Source organism: Crassostrea angulata, chromosome 2, assembly GCF_025612915.1.
Source record: "Crassostrea angulata isolate pt1a10 chromosome 2, ASM2561291v2, whole genome shotgun sequence".
NCBI classification, from domain to species: domain Eukaryota; kingdom Metazoa; phylum Mollusca; class Bivalvia; order Ostreida; family Ostreidae; genus Magallana; species Magallana angulata.
In genome coordinates, this window is record NC_069112.1 from 69,754,261 (window position 1) to 69,775,283 (window position 21,023).

The 21,023-nt window shown below is 34.1% G+C and overlaps 2 protein-coding genes and 1 pseudogene across 2 annotated transcripts; 1 reads left to right on the forward strand and 2 right to left on the reverse strand.

Moving 5' to 3' along the window:
• The window catches only part of LOC128174790 (uncharacterized), a 1,362-nt pseudogene extending 210 nt beyond the window's left edge, over positions 1-1,152 (reverse strand).
• Positions 1,153-3,519: 2,367 nt separating this feature from the next.
• On the reverse strand, positions 3,520-7,979 carry LOC128173470 (uncharacterized). Its single transcript, XM_052839160.1, has 4 exons — positions 7,326-7,979; positions 7,134-7,193; positions 6,938-7,045; positions 3,520-3,725 (listed from the first exon to the last, which is right to left on the reverse strand). Exons 1-4 carry the CDS (start codon positions 7,843-7,845, stop codon positions 3,520-3,522), a joined length of 894 nt encoding a protein of 297 aa, XP_052695120.1. The 5' UTR covers positions 7,846-7,979.
• A 2,976-nt stretch (positions 7,980-10,955) lies between these two features.
• Positions 10,956-16,909, forward strand: LOC128171128 (ficolin-2-like). Its single transcript, XM_052836877.1, has 6 exons — positions 10,956-12,708; positions 13,134-13,218; positions 13,570-13,709; positions 13,930-14,026; positions 15,870-16,034; positions 16,501-16,909. Exons 1-6 carry the CDS (start codon positions 12,409-12,411, stop codon positions 16,770-16,772), a joined length of 1,059 nt encoding a protein of 352 aa, XP_052692837.1. The 5' UTR covers positions 10,956-12,408; the 3' UTR covers positions 16,773-16,909.
• The last annotated feature ends 4,114 nt before the right edge of the window (positions 16,910-21,023 follow it).

The following is a 21,023-nucleotide window of genomic DNA, read 5'->3' on the forward strand; positions in this document are numbered from 1 at the left end:
GTTGTCTTTCGATATTGTCAGCATCATATCGTTAATCTCAATGAGATTGCTGCAATGATAAATTCATAAATATCAGTTTGATAGAACATGGATGTAGACAATTGGTTTATGTTTATTAGGTTTTTTTGCCTTGTTAAATGAAATTAAATCATTTAAATGTGATATTTTTAAAAGCTCTCTTTTAAAATCATTTTAATACCTTACTTTGACAAACGTAAAAAGGTGGCATGGCAAGGAAAATTATGTTAGAGAGAAAATAAAACAATAAATATAATCAATGTAATAAACATCAGCAATAGTTTTAGAACGGAAGATGCATTTAAAAAAATAATTAAAACGAAAGGCAAAACCTTTCTAAGAGAAAAAGAAAGTAGTACCTGGCAAAGGACACAGACTCGACCACCCCCTCAAATGTTTCCTGGAGTTCTGTGCATTCATATGGCTGCAATTGTAATCAATATATCAATCAATATTAGTGTCTGATGAGGCATTAAAATAGCATCTTCATATGAAAAAAATCGTTTACAATATTTCAATATTTTACTTAAACTAAATAGAATTCATTTAATTTTGAAGCAATACTTTTGTCTCTATGTATAGATATTACAATGACTTTTTTGATAGCAAAAACTATTGTGACGAGACAGTGTATGCATTTTATCTCGAACTTTGTCAGAGGGGTGGACGAGTAGCACCTCTGCTTATTGAAGTCGTTACTGGGGACTATATTTCGGACAATATACATGTCCCCAGCAACGACTTCCAGGTCTGTCTCCTTACCCCAGAGGGTAAGGAAAGCAGACCGACCGTCCATGGACAGCTGCACCTCCCTTCTTTGCGAACCGGTGGACACCACTCCCGTCTCACCAATCTAAATTTAAAATCAATTATTAGAATAGTACTCACTTGTACATACTCAAACAGACATCGACGCTTTTTACTCGGACCGGACCAAGCGACAGTCGTGTGCTGTTAGCCAATGACGATGCGTCAGCAATGTTGTAGGTTTTAGAATTAAAAAAATCATTTCTGATTTTTTTTCCTCCTCGGTCAGTTCGAATGAGGTGTCCATTATCTATAAAATATATTTAGATCACTATTCAATATTCCTATTATTTTCATTGATATACGTCCTCTCGTCGTATGTGTGTGTGTGTGTGTGTGTGTGTGTGTGTGTGTGTGTGTGTGTGTGTGTGTATTTGAGCGTTTGTGTGTGTTTGCCATTATTGTGTTGTTGTATTATAACTGTTAAAATATTTTTGAAAAAAAAGGGATGCAACTCCGTAAAATAAAAATACTTACGACCGAGTCCGCCTTGAGCTCAATGCCAAATGTGGGGTGGCTAGTGGCATTCAGAATTTTGTATTTCTTTCCAGGAATTAAACTTTCAATGGTAGATTTTTTGGAGCTGGAAACATTTCGCACAGCCCCCTCCCCCTGAACAATCGCTGGCATATAATACTTGATGCTCCGGCCAGATGAGTCGAAACGGCTCTTAATTGTTCTCATCGTAAATTGATGTAACATGTACACTCTGAGATTCTGAAATTAAAGAAAAATACTATGAATAAATATCTAGAGAAACGAATGAATATATGCATCTATTGACACAATTTAAATGTAAATTGTACGTCCTGAAGCAAAAAAAGAAAAGAAAGCACAACAACAAACACGATGTAGTAAAATACTGATGATACATATATTATCGAATGAGAGAGAAAAAGCAGGGAATACTTAATTAAATAAATCTGCAATCTTAATATCACGCATTCGTTTGCACACTCACGCGTTTGTAAATTAACAAAACATATAATTTCGACAATGTCAAATAAAAACATCAGTATAAAAAAGGTTTCAACAAGTATTAACAACTCTTACTTTTTTGGTCGCAAGTTCCCCCATAATTCTACTTCAGGGGCCGAAATGATTTTAGCTGGTTTTTCTCGCTATAAATATGCTTTGAAAAAAGTGCTGACTATGCAATTCTTAACCTTTAACTGTAAAAGGATTGAATTTTATTGGCTATCTTGTAAAAACTGTAGTTTCTGGTTGGCAGTTACCAATCACGCAAAAAGTCAGGAGATTTCCAAATTTTAGATTGGTGTGTTGGAATGGGTTCGAATGTAAATGACCCTCAGGCGATGCGTGCTTACGTGGAAAAGTCCTTAGTCTGCAGTTCTATATCTTGAACTCTTTGTTTGCTTGCTTGAGTAAACGCGATGAATGAATTGGCAGGAAAGTCACCTGATTTCCAATAAGTGACCGCTATAGTGTGCTCTTTATTTCCACTAAGTTCTATAATAATGCAAGTAATGAATACAAGAAACATATTTATATGCATGTAACAATGACATGCTTACATTTCATTAAGATATATTGCATGTGCACTGTTATATATTAAAAATCAAAACACAATGACCAAATTTTAAACAAGGTTAAACATAAATTCCTTCATGAATAACTATGTCACAACAATCAATTAGAGATACAGTCTCCATGGCGTATTCGGTTGTGCGTTGGCTGTCAAATATAAAGGTCGTGGGTTCGAACCACGCTTCTATACAAACATGTATTTTCCTCAGAAAGGGAAAAAACATTTCTGATAATTCCCCAATGACAAATTTTCACATTGAAAGTGCTGATCAATTTATCAACCTGCACAAAAAATACAAGCAATGGGAATAAATTTCTATGTCTCAGCATATGTCTTAACTAGTGTCTAATATCTCACTGATATCTGAATTTACAAAACAAATGTCTAAAAATGATGCTAAAATGTCAGAAGTGCAATACCTTATTGTGACATTTTGAAAATTGAACATTTTTTTCAAAGATCTGTGAATAAATAATAATAGTTTATGTTGAAAATAAAGACTTCCCAGATGATATTCAAAGTATTATGCTTTAAATGTAGACTGTAGGAACTTTTTTTGACCAAGCTGTGCTTATACCTTGTCAGGAGTTCAACAGAAACAAGAGTCCCATTGGCCACATCGCTCAAGGGGGGTTGGGGGTGTTATGATTTGAATTAACTTGAATCTACACTTACTAAGAAGTGGTTCTTGAGAAGATTTGTAAAACATGATACCAAATTTTTACTATTTCTTAAGTATCTCCTCTTGAAAGAGGGTGTGGCCCTTCACTTGAACAAAATTGAATCCCCTTTACAAAGGATGCTTTGTGGCAAGTTTGGTTGAAATTGGCCCAGTGGTTCTAAAGAAGAAGTTGAAAATGTGAAAAGTTTAAACAGACAGACACTGGACAAAATGTGATCAGAAAAGCTCACTAGAGCTTTCAGCTCAGGTTAGTTAAAAATGTAGTGTGGCCAAAAAAACATCAATTTTAAAAATCTGAAAGACATTCAAATCAAAAACAAATTTTTGAAGTGTAAACCAACTTGATTTTTTTATTTTAGAAAATAAAGACACAAAGAACATTTTTACCAAATAGATTTATCAATTAGAGGGTTTGTGTGTGTTTCAGATATATATCTGTACAGTCAATATTTTTTACTTCCCCCTATGATTCCTGTTTTCTCTTCTTAGAAGAAATCATATTTTTCACAGCAAATTTCATTTTACTCCAGTGAAATTTTTTCAAGGATGGCTCTTTTTGTTGAACATTCAAACAATCTATTTGACCTGGAGTTTTGTTTCTTCTAATGAACGAACTGAACTGCTTCTCTAACGCCCTCTTCTCCTCGGCTGTCCATACATGTCTTTCAACTACAATGATAGAACCAGCATGACATCAAAGTAAAGAAAGATATATTAATAAAACTGTCTTCATACTTTTATGTCTTGATTTTTTAAGTCACTAGATGATTTAAATTCAAAGGCCTGATATATGGGCAGCGGAAAGGGCAAAAAATACATTTTTACAAACTCAACGATAAACTAAATTCAGCAATCTAAAATAATATTATCAATGACCATAAATGCAAAACAAACAGTCTTCTTTGCAAAATAAATGTACATAAAAATCAACCAAAGGTATTTAAATACAAATCAAACACAAAAAGTAAAACCAACAGACAAAAATGTAAAACGAACATACATCAACATGAAACAAGCGGACGCACAAATAAACGCCAGGTGGCGTTTTTTGGGAAGCAATTTACGTCATCGATTATTGGAATCCGGGATGGTTCGCACCTGTTTTGTTTCGCCCTCAGATGTTTCGCACCTGCCTCGGAGCGAAACATCTCACTGTATTTAGATATTTTTCTCGTATTACCATTCCTCTGAAATTAATTATTACCTATACAAGAATTGAAATATGTTTTTAAAAAAAACTATTGAAACAGTGCTTGTCTTTATTCATGCACGGCCAAGAGAGCGTTCTTGCTTGATTAGGATTTTTATTTACTAATTTTATTAAGCCATGTCGTTTTATATGGTTAAGAACAAGAGGTGTGAACTGTGTTGTAATAACATTTATAGCCTGTCTTTCACTTGAGAATTACCTGTATTTTTATAATGAAAAATTTGGGAATGTTAATTACAAATGTAAAATATTATATTGTTAGCATAGCTCTGTTTTGGGGATCATTTAATTACATAAATTATCAGCTTGAACTTTACATTACCCCCCCCCCCCTCCCCTGTTTCCATTTTTTATGGAATTATCCATTCAAACTCGTTAAATATTTTATTTTTATCCGACTTTTTTTTATTCTATAAATTGTTTATTTACCGGATGGCAGTAAATACAAAATTTACAAAGATGTGAAGTTGTAAATTTTGCATTACTTCCACCCAGTAAAATTAAAGTGATACGAAATGCAACAAATGACTGACAAAGGGGGGGGGGGAGGGGGGGGGCTAGACTGATCCTCAGAAATATTGAGAGAAAAAAACCTAATTCCCAAAATCATAAAAATCCTAATCCGTGGGGGAGGGGGGGTGAGGGTGGGGGGAGTAAAACTATGCTTCCAAAAGAAAAAATCTAACCTACATTAAAAATTATTTTCTCCCTAATCATGAAAATCTTAATCCGTGGTGGGGGTGGGGGTGGGGGCTAGTATGCCTAAGACTCCAACTTCTCAATCTTTCAAGGTACATTAAGGAACAATTATATTTCCTGCGAGAAAAAGTGGGGGGGGGGGGGGGGGGGGGGCTGAACCGTCTACTCTGCTATGTGCCTAATGGTTAGGTCTAACTTTGCAAAAAGCCCCCCCCCCCCCCCCCCCCCCGGTTCCGAAGCCTATGTGTCGATAAGCTTGAAGTATTCTGATACATGCACTTAATTTTAATTCACAATGTACATATGTCTTGTAGCATTTTAAAAATGTTTTTTTTTTTCAGATATTTGTATATCATCATGTTTATGGGTAACAAATAAATGACTTTTTTTATATAAGACTGTACAATATTTGATTATACATATGTTTTCATCCAAATATGAAATTTGGAACAAATGTAAGAGTATAAACAGGTCATTAAAATATTATTTATAATTTTAAATAAATCATGATAAATAAATGGAAATAATATTTAACCCCACTTTTGCTATGAGAATAAGACTGGTAAAAATCGTAGTTAAATAGTGGATGCAGTTGGGTAATGTAAAGTTCAAGCAGATACCGGTAATTTATGTAATTAAATGGTCCCCAAAATAGATCTATGCTAACTATATATACATGTACATTTCTAATTACATCAACACTCCATTACATTACATTATAATACAGTCAGATGTTTTGCTCCGAGGCAGGTGCGAAACATTGACGTGGGAAACATCTCAGGGCGAAACAGAATAGGTGCGAACCATCCCGGATTCCAAAAATCGATGACGTAAATTGCTTCCCAAAAAACGCCACCTGGCGTTTATTTGTGCGTCCGCTTGTTTCATGTTGATGTATGTTCGTTTTACATTTATGTCTGTTGGTTTTACTTTTTGTGTTTGATTTGTATTTAAATACCTTTGGTTGATTTTTATGTACATTTATTTTGCAAAGAAGACTGTTTGTTTTGCATTTATGGTCATTGATAATATTATTTTAGATTGCTGAATTTAGTTTGTCGTTGATTTTGTAAAAATGTATTTTTTGCCCTTTCCGCTGCCCATACTGATAGGCCTATCGCATTGAATGCAGGGCATATTAAGTTGCCATAACAGCTCAAATTTTTGATTGGTGGCTTCAATTTCTCTAGAAGTCGCCAAATTGGCGACTATTTTAAACTGACTTGACTATCACCAAATTCTGGAGCTACAAACATTTTCACTATTTTTTTTTTTTTGGTACCTGAAGAGGTGAAAAGAAGTTAAAAAGCTGTACATATATTGATTTTTCTTTGTCCCCTTTATTAGTTTTTTCAGTCACACAAATGCAAATGAAATTTCACTTTGCATCAGTGCACACAGAGCTCATGTAGACCAGATAATACAATAGCTGCCCCAGGTAATTGTTGGCTCCACAAAATTGACAGTTGTGAAATGCTGCATTAGCCGAGGGTCATGAATTGAACATACTTGAATCTACACTTTGTAATGACAGGTTTCACAAAAGTTTCTTTCTGGCCCAATGGTTCTTCTCTAAAAGATTTTTGAAAGATGACATCAATTTTTTACCAATTCTTAATTATCACCCCTTGCAAGAGGGCATGGTCCTTTATTTGAACAAACTTGAATCCCTTTATCCCAGAATGATTTATGGCATTAAGTTTGGTTGAAATTGGCCCAGTGGTTCTTGCGAAGTTGAAAATGTGAAAAGTTTACAGGACAAAATGTGATCAGCAAAGCTCACTTGAGCTTTTGGCTTATGTGAGCTAAAAACGTGAAGGAAAATAAAACAACTCACCAAATTTAAATTTCAACAATGAATTACTGTTCTGTGTGGTATTTTTAAATCAAGGAGTGGGTTGGTGTGATTGTTAATAATGTAGAATGTAATCATGCAAGGTATGTATTTTCAAATGATTTACTCTCATATTACCTGTCTTTTTCTTCCTTTTGATATTCTCCATGTCATAGTCATGTTCTTCGTCACCCTGTTCATTCCGATCAAAATGCTCGTGCTCTGATGTATATTGTCCAGATGTAGCTACATGAATTAAGAATATAAGCTTTCAGTGTACAAAATGATTTCTCTCTCAATAGTCATTTAAAATGAAATTCAATTACAAAATTACCTGGCATTTCACAGAAATCTTCCTCCTCCTCGGCATCCAATTCATCTTCATGAACTTCATCTTGAATTAAGAAAGATTGACAATGGGTTACTATGGATTTTTTGTTTCCTTTTGCAAAGAAATTGCATTTTTATTCAATACAAATTTACAGTAATAAGCTTTCAACATGTAGATAACTATAAAAATTATTACCTGTCTGGCTAAATTCTATGTCATCAAAATCTTTGCCTTTGTATTTGGACATATTCCCAGTGTTAATAAGGTGCATTATTTTAGTGACTTTTGCAAGTTCTACAGTATTTTCTGGTAGTCGATAGAATTGGCGATGTATTCTGATATCGTGTCCCATAAATTTAGCCAATACATCCAGATTTGTTTCCGAGAGTCCTAAAATTTGAGTCATTGTTGCTAAGTGCTTTCTTAACTTTGTGGAAGTAAGAGTTTCTGGGCATTTAGCTCTACAGGCCTTTGACAATTTTCGTAGACAATCACTTCCCCTTACGGGACAGGATGACTGTGGCTTGATAAATATGAGAGGTGATTTGATTCCCAGCTCATCTCTAATTTGTAAAACTGTGGAGAGGTGTTTCTGCATTTCATCTGTCAAAATCACAGGTACCTTTCTTCCCCCTTTTTCCTTTGATTTCAATTCTTTTATGGGTTGAGCAGAGTTCTTGTTCAAAACTTGATAGGCTTTTCTTAATGTCCTCATCTAAAGAATTGTTTCGAAGGCCATTCTCCAGATCTTCAATTTTGATTCTTTGCGCTTCCCCACTCTTCCTCCTATTGAAAAGGATTATCTGTGCTAAAAGAATTTCAATCAGGTTGCTGTAATTAGTTGCTAAATCTTTCTTTGCATGTAAGAGGGTACAGCAACTGCTAGCCTGTTGCTTTTGATATTTGTTCAGAACAATAACATCTTCAGCTAAAGGCACAAACATGGGTTTATTGAATTTTGCTCCGTGTAGTGCACTGAGGGCATAAGAGGAAACCCTGTACTCCCATTCGTCCTTATACAACTGAAGAAAACGATCTGTTTCACTTATTTTTTCATCATTTCCCTCAATTAGAGCTTGTGCTCGAGGGATCTGTGCACATTTGGTAAGACTGTGTCCGATCTTTAGTGACAAGGATGGTACATTAACCGTATTGTTTTCATACCCTGCAACAACCATGATTCCCTGGATAAGCTTTTTCCAATTCTTTGGCTTGATTACTTCTACCAAAGTTCTAATACCATATTGATCCTTCATGACTATCAGAAGTGTACCAAGTTCTCGTAGTCTCTGAGAAACATACTGAAACTGATGATCATTGCAGCCAACTTTCTCGAATAGTCTGTATCCAAAAGACAATATCAAGTCGTCAGTCTGTAAAATTGATTTTACATCATCATCCTTCATTTTGATTAGCACTTTTTCATAAAATTCTTTCTTCTCTCCCACAATCGGCAGTAAGAGTTTTCCACTTTGGACAGCATTTTTGTTGGAAACACTTGGACTTTTAAAGGGACATCTTTTTTTATGCTTCCACAAGTCCTCTTTTTTGTATGTACCAAAACAGAATTGGCATGGGATATACAACTTTGCTTCTTTTTGCTCATCGTCTATTGGTCTGTACTTTGGTACTATCATTCCTGATCCTTCTTTGATAACTTCGTAATTATGTTCATAATTCCCCCGATTCACAAGTTTAGTCCAAAGTTGTTTCCTTTGAAGTGATCTTTTCGGAAATTACAATATCCTAGCCACTTCACTCTCTCTGTAATGACATTCAGTATAATGCCTGGAAATCCTTGTATTGTATTTGCCGCAAAATAGACAACACTTTCAATTTTCTTCTGACGCCGCTGAGATTAACATTTGATAATTACGTTAAAAATATAAAACTAGACAAGGAGTTTACGAACGCCTTTCCCCAAATTTATTTCAAAATTAAATTTGTTGACGGTTTATAATGATGAAATTATGGTGTACGGATTCAAAATATTCTATATTTTGTAAAAAAAAAAAAAATACCGTACTTTTATAATTATTTTACATCAAACTGATCATGTTGATTGCTTCTAGCTATCAATATATCATCATTGCCGATCATTCCTTTACAATGAATACTTGTTCCATATCTTTTTAATATTTCAAATTCCTTATCAATACTTATCAAATACTTTTTCTTTGTACATTTTTATACTTTTTAATGAGTATTTTTTTCAAACTTTGTACATTTTTTCTGTGTTCATTTAAGTACTTTTTGTATACTCTTACATTCTTTTAGCAGGTACTTTTTTGTACTTTGTACTATACTTGTTCTTTCTCTTTGTACTTTATGTAAAAAGTACAAAAATGTATCAAGTACAATAAAAGTACTCTTGTTAAAAGTACAAAAGTATGCCAAGTACAAAAATGCACAAAGTACAAAAAAGTACTAAGCACGTTTTTGTACTTTGAGTGAAAGTACTTTTTTGTACTTGATACATATTTGTACTTTTTCTATGTGAAAATACTTTTTTATACTTATCAAATGCTTTCAATGTACTTTGATGAAGAATAAAAAGTATATGAAGTATACTTTGTTGTTTTATTATTTTGTGACAAAGTTTTAAAGTAGACTTTTAGTACAAAAAAGTATAATTTTTTTTACTTAAGTTGGAACGACCATTAGCATGGTTTCAAATTTAGTAAAAAAAAGTATACTTTTTCATACATTTTTTGTACTTTTTTCGAATACTTTTTTCTGTACTTAATTTTGGTATGGGTTAAATCACTTGCTGACTAAAACAGCACCAGCAGTGTTTTTCCTATGAAAACGCAAATTTCCAATCTTGTTCTGAATGGGGCTGGTTTGTGACTTTGCATTCATGTTGTCAACATTCCTTATTGTTGTCCATGCATGGATCTACTCTAAAAGAAATAAAAAAATGTAACAATATTATACATGTGACCAATTATGAAGTACATATTTTCTTTAAGGGTATATTATTTGTTAACCTGCCACTCTAGCTTTAAATTTTAAATATAATGATATGTTATTCGTTGTACGCAATGTCTTGTACAGTGTATAATTTTAAAAAAATTAATCATATTAAACAGTTATTAAATATGACATAAAAATATTCTGATAATCAGCTGTGAAGAATAACCAATACAATTAGAATTTTACAATTGACAGCCTCCATTTTGTGGGCATCTAGGGATCTTACACACTTAGCTGCTGCAAGTTCCTGTTTTGTAAATATTAAATTTCAACACTTTGTTCAGTAGGTAAGCAGCTGGAGATTTTGCCACCAAAGCCTTCGACTCTTCCTGTCTAAGTCTACTCAGATTCTCAAATATATCATCATAAGTTCCACGTTCTTCTATGAGTAATAGGATTTTACTCTGTATACATTAATGTCTAAATACAGACATGTTTTTCAACATTATCAGAGTCACAAAATTAATAGGGCCTATTTAAATACATAAACACTGAAAATTAAAAAAAAATGTTAAATCTTCCTACTTATCAGTCCGCTTACAATCTTAAAAGAACATCTAAAAGATCAGAAATCTTGATCATTACTTTATATCACACAAGTAGCTTACAGTCGTACCTGATCACTTTCACCCGTAGGCTGATGCTGAAAATTTACTGACTGCTGTTGGGCTTTCATCAAGCTGGAATCTGATGATGAATGTCCATATGTGACACCTTGCAACTCCGTCACAAGCACATTCAAAAAACAAATCACTGTGACTTGTGCATTGAGGTCCAGTTGATTTTAGTAATCTATAAAATAAATGATAAAACAGGTGAAAACAGTTAAGGGCTACTGGTAAACAACATCAAAAGTAAACATATGTGTACACACATACATGTAAATAAATTCTAAAAATATTTACTTTCCTAATAACCACAATTGCTTTATAACAGATACCTGCGGTACATGTACTTACTGATTAAACCCTGAAAAGGAGAAAATGGTCTACAATCCGGAGTTTCAACTATACTGGAATCTACATTGTATCCATATTCTGGAGAATAATAGGCATCGGCAAAATGTGTGAGCTGAAGAAAAATGAATTAAAATAATTTCTGCATTTAATTTTAAATTTTAAATTTTTTTTCTCTGATGGTTAACACAGTGCATGTGTTTAATTTGATATATAACTTAGTTTAATTTTGAACTCACCTCTTCATCAAACTGCACTCCCTCAGAATCCTCTGCAACTGAATTTAGTAAGTTTAAGCTTGATGATACAAGTGAAGAAGTTGCAGTTTCAGAATCAAGACTAACGTTTTGTTGAGTTGTAGATGTTGGCTTGTCTGTGGTTTTTGATTGAAGTTTGAATAACGTTGATGTTTTTGTTGGGCTGTTAGAAGATTTGGAATTTTGATGGAGATCCAGATTATTAACAGGAGTGGCTGTTGATTTTTGTTTTCTTGGACTTTTCCGAAGTATACCAGTAGCTCCTCAGCAAGTTTTTGTAAGGTTTCAAAGTAGTCAGAGTTACTGCTAGGATTAACTTCTTCATTGATTCTTGTCTTAAGTCCTCTGCATTTTGATGTACCTGTGAAATATTTGCAGAATATAAAGGAAGTGCCCCAGTATATTTTAATTGATAAAGTACTTAAAATACTAAAAAAGAAAAATATTAACTCAAAACTAGCTTAATTTTTTACAATGATAGAATTAGTTGTTTAAACAAACCAAATCAGGTGTGGTGACTCATAAATTCATCAACTTAAATTTAAGTGCCAAAGAGCGGGGGAGGGGGGCGGGGTTCCAATTGATTGTGTTCAGGGTAGCCCGAGGCCATTTTTTAATTTTTATATGCCATATTTCCAGAATCTTTCCTCTTCACCCCATTCCCCTCTAGATCGTCGGGATTTTCTATTTCTATTTCATATTTTGAAAGTGGGTCGAAATGTGGTAGTTATACATCGAATACCTTAATTTAATATGACTGAAATAATATGAAAAAGAAAATATTCCAATCATAGACGTGAATCAGAGGAACATAAATAATAGATTACATCCTGTTAAAGACGTAGTTATATCTTCAGAGATTTCCGGTCGTGTGCTTCGTGATTTAATATTCAGAACAGTTCAAAGACGTTTATTCTAGAGAACTTCCTAATATATATTATTAATTTCGTCAATGGCTATGTGAACAAAATGTACATTTTTGGATTTTAAAACATAACTGGCTGTCAGTGTTCACTATAGAGTGTATTTTTTAGCAAGGCAAAGACAATGTAGTTTACACGTGTTCTTAATATTAAGAACAAACACAGAATGGCGGGCCTTTTAATAAGTAAATCTCTGGAAAAAGGAACATTTACACTAGTACTGCTTTGTGTGATATCATCTTACAAGGGAGTGACATCTGCGGTTGTTCCCGGTGAGAGGTATCGTGGTCCTGTTGTCCGGGTTGTTGGGATGATTGGACAACAGCAGTGTGTCCGGGAATGTAGACACAGACCCAAGCTATGTCGGGGAGTCAACTACTGGAGACAGGAACTGCTGTGTGAACTCGTGTCGGCCATCAACAAAACGGAACCAAAACCTGACTATGTAAGAATTGAACTCGATCAGGTAAGTTCTGTTTATACATCCATCTCTCCCTCTCTCTCTGTCTCGCTCTCTCTCTTCAAACTGTTCTTCTAGGGTGGGGGTGGGGGGTAGTATATAACTTCAATTTCAATCCTGAGATTCCTTATTTTCATATTAATTTTTTCATGCCTCCAAAAAAGTGGGGGGGGGGGGCAACTCCATGATAATTCCATTTATTATGTGTAAATTATAAAAAATTAATTGCTGCGAGAAAAAGTGGGGGGCCAGCCCCCCCCCCCCCCCCCCCCCGATGCTACGTGCCTGGTGAATACACACTATATCTTGTTCATTTCATTACCACAAAGTAAGATAATATGCATAGTCGATTCCTATATTTACAGCTTTATTTTTCAATTGTTTTTAACTTTTAAAATGTTCCAATTTTTATGCACATGTTCTCACGGAAGAACGATGTACCAGACGAGTGCATGGCGTGCTCTACTGACGATCTGTGTGTGACGCTCTCTAGTAAGAAAGTTCACTGTATTCGAGGTATGTTATCTAGTTGTCAACCATTACATCACTGGGGTAATAACACAATCATATATCTTTGGATGTCTTTAAGTACATATAGTTAAATATTGGCGTTTTCAGCTTACTTGACTCTTGTATACATTAATTCATATATTTAAGAAGCAACTTGACTAGGGATGGGGATTCAAAGCATCCACTTACGGTGTAACAACATTGTTACACAAATGTAACGACATCTGACAGCCACTAAGCACATTCATCTGCTTTATAGGACAGATATGCTCGTTTACATACCGGTTTGTCAAATACAATTGTAGATTTAATGATGTATCACACGTTTTACAAATAATATAAATTGCATGTTATTAGACAATGGCAGTCCGACGGATTGTACATCACTTCACAACATCAACTGTGGCCTGCTTAATGGACTGTACAGAGTACGTCTACCATACCTAGGTCACGTGACAGTTTTCTGTGACATGGACAAAGATGGCGGTGGATGGACAGTAATGGCAATTTTCTAGGGTTATGTTTTCGTCATAATAAAAAGCACTTTGGTTCTATCAATTATAAAAATATAATTTTTTATTGTTAAAGTGTACAATGTATTTAGTTTACGTTAACAAGTAGTTCATTTTAAAATAAAACAAAACGTTTACAAACTTTAATAATATAAAGAACCATGACTGTTCCGTGAAGTAGCTACCATGTGACATGTTCATTAAGGTCTTTCAACGTCGTCAGGATGGTTCAGAGGATTTTTACCGAACCTGGACAGAGTACAAGAACGGATTTGGAGATTTGAGCTCCGAGTTTTGGTTAGGTATTTAACTGTTATTTTCTTAACCATTGTTTTTTGAATTATACACATATAGATACCCGGCGCAAGCACGGGAATTAACACTTTACGTATGAAAATGATACAATGCTTAATACAAAGAACCATTTTTTGTTCGTTGTTTTATATATTGTGTCCAGTATTTTTAAAAAAAAAATCTTTTTATAGCATATTCGTTAACTGAAATAAAAACCAACTACATGGCTATATATTTAGAGTAGCGAACAGGGATGGAAACTCAAAACTGAAGTGGATGTTGTAGGTGTCCTTTTATAAATATTAGTATTGCAGCTGTCTGGAAAAAGTAGCAATTTTTTTATCTTATTTAAACCAGTGTCTGGTTATTTAGTGGCTTCGATTCCCTAAACTGTTTCTTAATTCAAATTTCACAACAGTCAGTCCATGCATATATTCTACAACATACACTATAGCATAAAATTGGAATCACATCCCTAAGCACTGAAGCATACAGCATGGTCTTTGGTTTTAAACGCTTTTATTAAAAGGAATAGATGTTCACATTGCAAACTACTTGTAAACTTTTGCTTTTTATCATTTTAACCCGAAAGGTTTGGAACTCTTCAGTATCTTCAGAGACGTTTTTGTTCAAATCTCAAAGCATAGAATAGCTGACGAGTGTGACGGGTCAGTGGAGGATCCTCACTCATCCTAGGCACCTGATCCTGCCTCAAGCATTTTAAAGACTGTTTTGAAAATAGTACATTGTGCCACCCCCATTCAACTTCCCCGTTTTATGCATACATAAGATTAATACATATAGACGTAGATCTGTTCAATGTTCAACAATATATCGTGTTAAAAGATTATGAAATTTTAAAAAAACGCTAGTGATTGCATATTTATTTGTATATTTTAACCCAAAGTTGTCATCTATAAAGTCTCTGTGCAATTGGTCAACTTACCCTGCACTTTCCGCCATGAAGTTAATAGGTCTGACCGCGCTCCTTGTGAAAAAGTTCTGGAAAGTTCTTTCCATCAAAACTATCATAGAATTATAAAAATCACATCAAATTATTCCCATGTAGTTATTAAGGTTGGTTTTCGAAAATTAACCATAAATTTTCGATCCAATGGGTCTGCCTGAGATGCATGAACAACTCGGCCTGTCAACCCACGTTCTTGGTTACCCTTTTCTAGAAAGTTTTACCTTATTTCTTCTCAAGATGTCGTGCTTCTCAAGCATCTATCCATCAAAACTAAAATCTCGCGTTCCTCAATATAATTAAGGAAATATTCTTCACCTACAGATTATTTACAGGTATCCTAATAAGGGTGATATACAAATGTATATGTATATTCCATAGTCTATTTTTTCTTAAACACTTCAAAATAGCTTGGAAAAGGTGGTATGAAAGTTTATTTAATGGCCCTTCTCTTTTTTATTTAATTTCATTCATGTATACTGTTTATTTTTTCTTTCTAAGTTTTAGTTTTATTACAGCTCACTGTATAATATATTTTTTATCACATGTTTAGCATGATATTTTACAAAACAATTGGACAAACATGTGAAACAAATAATCTCTCATTATTTTGCGATCATATAAGAAACTCTCATGATTTGCGATGGTTTAAGATTTTTATCTAACTGGTTTTTGTGTGATCGCCAAGGCTCGGGGTAAAAAAATACATGACTTGGATAAAATTCTCGATATCCTATATTTAACGTTCTCGTGTATGTTTTATTTTTTGGAACATTGTGCAACAACGGTTCTATATTTGTGTAATTCGATTTTAGGCAAATATTTTGTTGTTGTATTACAGTTCGCTGTAGATGTATAAAATATATTTTCATTGTGTATATCAGGTAATGACAAACTACACCACCTGCTGAGTCAGGGGACGTATCAGATGAGGATGGACATGGAGGACTTTGACAACCAGACACGTTACGTCAAGTACAGCAGTTTTAACGTAGGAGACGAATCAACCAAATACACCGTCACGTTGTCGGGCTTCTCGGGAGATGTTGGTAAGAATTTGTTTTCCTTTCATACAGATCTGTGAAACTGCATTACTTATATTGGTATCTTAATGGTAAACATTTTTCTTTTTCATTTGCGAAACATATATCTGAGCTTCATAACTTCATAGGTTGCCTTTTAAAAAAAAAATCAACAAGGATTTAAACTATAGGCACAGTTGAAGAACGGTTACCAGAAAATAACCACTTCAATATTTGGTTTATGCTTGGCAAGAGGCGATACCATTCTTTTTCTTTTTTGTCATCAATGTTACAAACTTATCACAGTAAGGTTTGTTAAGTTAACGCATACATGTTGTGTGCATCAACTTTAAATCGCTTTAAAAACTGGTCAAATTATGCATTGCACCACATTAGGTACATACAAAAGAACATATCTATTTACAACGTGCATTCAATCAAAATATATATCGGATCTAGCGTTTATAAAGTAGCACTAGGTTTTTCATTGTAGATAACTGTTTCACGAGTACAACTTTAAATAACCCGATAAACAATATGAAGTTCTCCACATGGGATGACGACAATGACCTTCAGTCAGGTTACAGCTGTGCTTCATCGTGGAAGTCAGGGTGGTGGCACAAAGGTTGTTCCTGTTCTAACCCGAATGGTCTCTACCTAAGAGGGGAGACTTCGTTACAAAATCAGGGGATCACCTATGGACCATGGCGAAATTTTTGGTATTCGCTGAAAAAGACACAGCTCATGGTCAGAAAAGTAAATTAGGCCATCGAGACAACTACGTGTGGTTTGAAAGACCGTTAGTAGCCTTCTCATGTTTCTGCCTATTTATTTATAGATAGAATGGACAGATTTACCCTTTGTGTATCACAAACGTGAACAGATAATGACTAACAATTTCTTTTTGTGTTTTTTAAAATTATATATTCTAGTTAACTATTCATTTTTCTTTTGGCGAAAAGTTAATAAAAAATTATACACTGTCATTCGATTTTATTAACTAGTATTTAGGAAAATTATTGAATGAAAAGAAGAAAGGTGTGTACCAAAAATATCTGTTTAAATGGACCAGCTTTTTTTCAATCAAGTAACTGAGTATGACCACTTTTCCTCCACTATTCTTGTAATTTTATTCACATGTACAATATTAATATTTAAAAAAAAACATTTTCACAGGCCTTTTGGACGTTTTTAGCTCACCTGAGCTGATTTGAAATGTCAAGTAGCTTTTCTGATCACTTTATCTCCGGCGTCCGTTTGTTTGGAAATAATCTTCTTTAGAACCACTGGTCCGATTTCAACCAAATTTAGTGAAAAGAATCATTGGAATAAGGGCATTATTCCAAAGAACTATATACAATAAGAGTTAAAATTTGCCCCTATAATTAGCCATTTTTTGAAAGTGTTTCTGGTACAACAAAATGTTATGTTATATTTTAGAAGAGTTGATGTAAAATATTTTGTTCACCTATTTTTTATTATTTATTTGCACTCAGTGGCAGTATTTGACGTCAGAAGTGACGCTATTGCTATAATTCAATCAAAATCAGTCAAAAATTTACATTTATCTTACCTTTTATGAATGGGAAATATAGAGCGCATGCTTGAACAAGGAAAAGTTTTTGTCACTTATTAGCCTTGGCTAGATATATCTCTGATTAAAATATTTTGTTTGTTCAAGAATGCGCTCTATGTTTTCTAAAAGAACAAGAATAGAATTCCTGGGTTCCCCGCCGGTCAAGCAGTATACTAGTTTCGACCAAGTCTGATTTAGGAACTTGACCAAGGTATTAGGGGTATAAACATTTGGTATGAGTTTCATGTAAATCCGTCAAAATTTGTAGGCATGAGAGCGCTTACAAGGTCAATTTTTGGATAAAACGGAGTCATTATCGTGGTCAAAGTCCCATAACTCCAACAAAAAGTATCGACCAATGCTGATTTTCGAACTTGACCGATATTAGTGGTATAAACATTTGGTATAAATTTAATGAAAATCCGTCAAAATGTGTAGGCATGAGAGCGCTTACAAGGTCAATTTTTGGATAAAATGGAGTAATTATTGTTGTCAAAGTCCCATAACTCCAACAAAAAGTATCGACCAATGCTGATTTTCGAACTTGACCAAGGTAATAGTGGTATGAACATTTGGTATAAATTTATTGAAAATCCGTCAAAATTTGTAGGCATTAGAGCGCTTACAAAAAAGTGTGACGGACGGAAACACGGACACACGGACGGACGCCCGGCATTTCTATGTCCCCGCTCCGCGTTGCGGCGGGGGACAAAAACTGCTTGAAAACAAGCGTTTTTTGTGCTAAAAATGCAAAAATGGCGGGAAAATGTTGTCTTTACGATGTCATATTTCTGAATTGTGGGCAGTTTAATCAAAATGAACATTATGTAAAAACATCACACATATATCTGTACAAGGGAAACAAAAAAATAGAGTAAAATGACGATGTTCATTTTAAGGGGCCATTTTAGGCCCATAATATCTATAGACCTTTATTTGCATTTTAATGAGATCTTCTCAAAACTCTAATAAGGTATAATTGTGATAAAACTCATCCTATATCATATGTTTATTATATTAAAAATCATAAAGCATTAACTAAGCTAGAAATAATTTAATATAAGATACTTAAATAGTAACTTCAATTTTTGTGATAAGCTATTTCACACTTACATCACGTTTCAAGTGCTACTGTGTTTATACAGGTCAGTCAAATTGCTCCTTATTTCAAAACTTATCATACTAGAGTTTACCTGATAGGTTTATCATCTGTAATTTTATCCAATAAGGTGTATGGTGACATGTCATGGTTGGCTGATCGTATCTTTTGTGAATTTACACTTTATAAAGGCGTGTTTCGAGTAGTTCGGCGGACTGCACGCCTTGCGTCTACTGATTATAGCAGCCTTATTCTCGGGTAAGCTCATCTTCCCGTTCAAAGCAGATTATGCCGAATTCGGTATTAATTTTGATAAGGCACTGTTCAATAAAACTATTCTTTTTTTCTCTCAGATGTCTTTCTTTTTCAGACTAGGCGCCATAGTTTATTACTAATTTAAATTTCAAGCCCGATCTAAATTATAGTAAAAACGTGAAGGATTTTTTTCATTTTTCTTATTTAAACTCCAAAGTAAAATTTGTCATATTTTCATTGTAATTTTCATAAATAGTTTTTATTGATTTGTTCCACTGGTGGTACCAGTTTCTCATCTACATTATTCATCTTTTGCAAATAAATTTATTATTAATTTAAAACTCTGATCTTTGTTCATTTATTTTTGCTGACTGTACTATTTAGCAATGATTAAAATACGTTGAAAACAAATTTTACCTCCGATAAACGAAGTCATTTTCTGTTGATTAAAATACGTTGAAAACAAATTTTACCTCCGATAAACGAAGCCATTCTTTCATCATTCATATCATTACATTTAGATAATTGATATATTAGTTTGACCATCAATATGAAAATGTGTTTTAACCCAGTGCTGGAAAACCCCTTTGCAGTGACTATACTGAGTTGATATACATCAACTCGTAAAAACACGTATTTTCCACTGAAAAAAGTATTTATTTTTCTCTTGATATGCCCATAGCATTCAACTACGATAATATTCCTTGATATTGTTTTGAACATCATCGCTTACTTCTAAGTCGAACATGTGTTACGGAAATCAGGGCAGTTTTAGCGACAATAAATAAATCGGGAAGAAAAAGAAAAAGTGTTTTATTATCAACTGGTTTTTACTGACAAAACACGCTCTAAGATGCTGAAAGAAAAAAATAACTTCAAAATGTCTAATTCATCAACGATACGCCATTTAGTAATATAGTAAAATTGAAATATTCACTGGCGACATGCTGAAATATGCATAAAACGATATTTTATTGAAATATTTAGACTTAATCTGGCACTTCAAATGCATATTGTTTGGTATCAAATTTTGTAATTTTTACTGTAGATATCTTCTGAGAAAAGTATCAGTAACATACATGAACAAGTAAATAAAAATTTAATGATGAATGCTAGCGACAACAATATTTTATAATTGGAACCATTTCTAGAGAATGGCTGGTGAGTCAAAGTTTTCCTCACAACAAATTGTTTGGGGTAGGCATCGTAAAGTTGCACCATGAATAAAATACACGAGCAGCCATGCTGTTCGAAAGAACGCCATATTTGTACATATCCTGGTTTTTTTGTCGGCAACTTAAAAAAGATGCAGGCTCGCGCGAAAGAGAGAGAGAGAGAGAGAGAGAGATAGACAGACAGTACCGTCAACGCGGATCCCGTATTTAACCGCACTCCCCCCGTGGTTATTTTATCCTTTCCGCGTTACACCATCGCGGTCCTCGCTGCAGCCTTGTTTAAACCGCGGCGGTGTGACCTACCGTTGAAGAAGGTGATCGGAGATGTTTACCTGTACGCTATTAGACGAAAAGACGGCCACCTAATATTAAGAATCATGATTTACTGGTAATGTCTGATGAATTGCTTCATTTCACATTAAATGATTACGTATTAAATGCACATTTTCAAAACTCTCTATTAATTTTTAAGAAATTTTAATTAACTAATAATATGCACCCGTAACAATTGTCATGTAACGGTGGATAAAGCTATTATTTCGAAGACATTATATTTTTATCATTTTCTTAATATGTTTTACGGTGCTACCGTTCTGGCGAGCGCAGCAAGAATTAAACATACCTTGCATCATTGTCAACCTAGTGTTATTTAGCATCAACGAACGTCAAAGAATTTTTGAGAGAGTATCGCTCTACAATAAGTATGCCAAAGGTACTATTTTTAATGGTTATGATACATACAGCGCAACCCCCTACCCAGAGAGAGAGAGAGAGAGAGGAGAGAGAGAGAGAGAGAGAGAGAGAGAGAGAGAGGGCCCGGTCCCTGACTGTTTGTATGTGTGTAATTTCCCATTTTTGGGAGTTGATTTTAATCATATCTCCTATGCAGTTACCCGGACAATCCGAAAGTG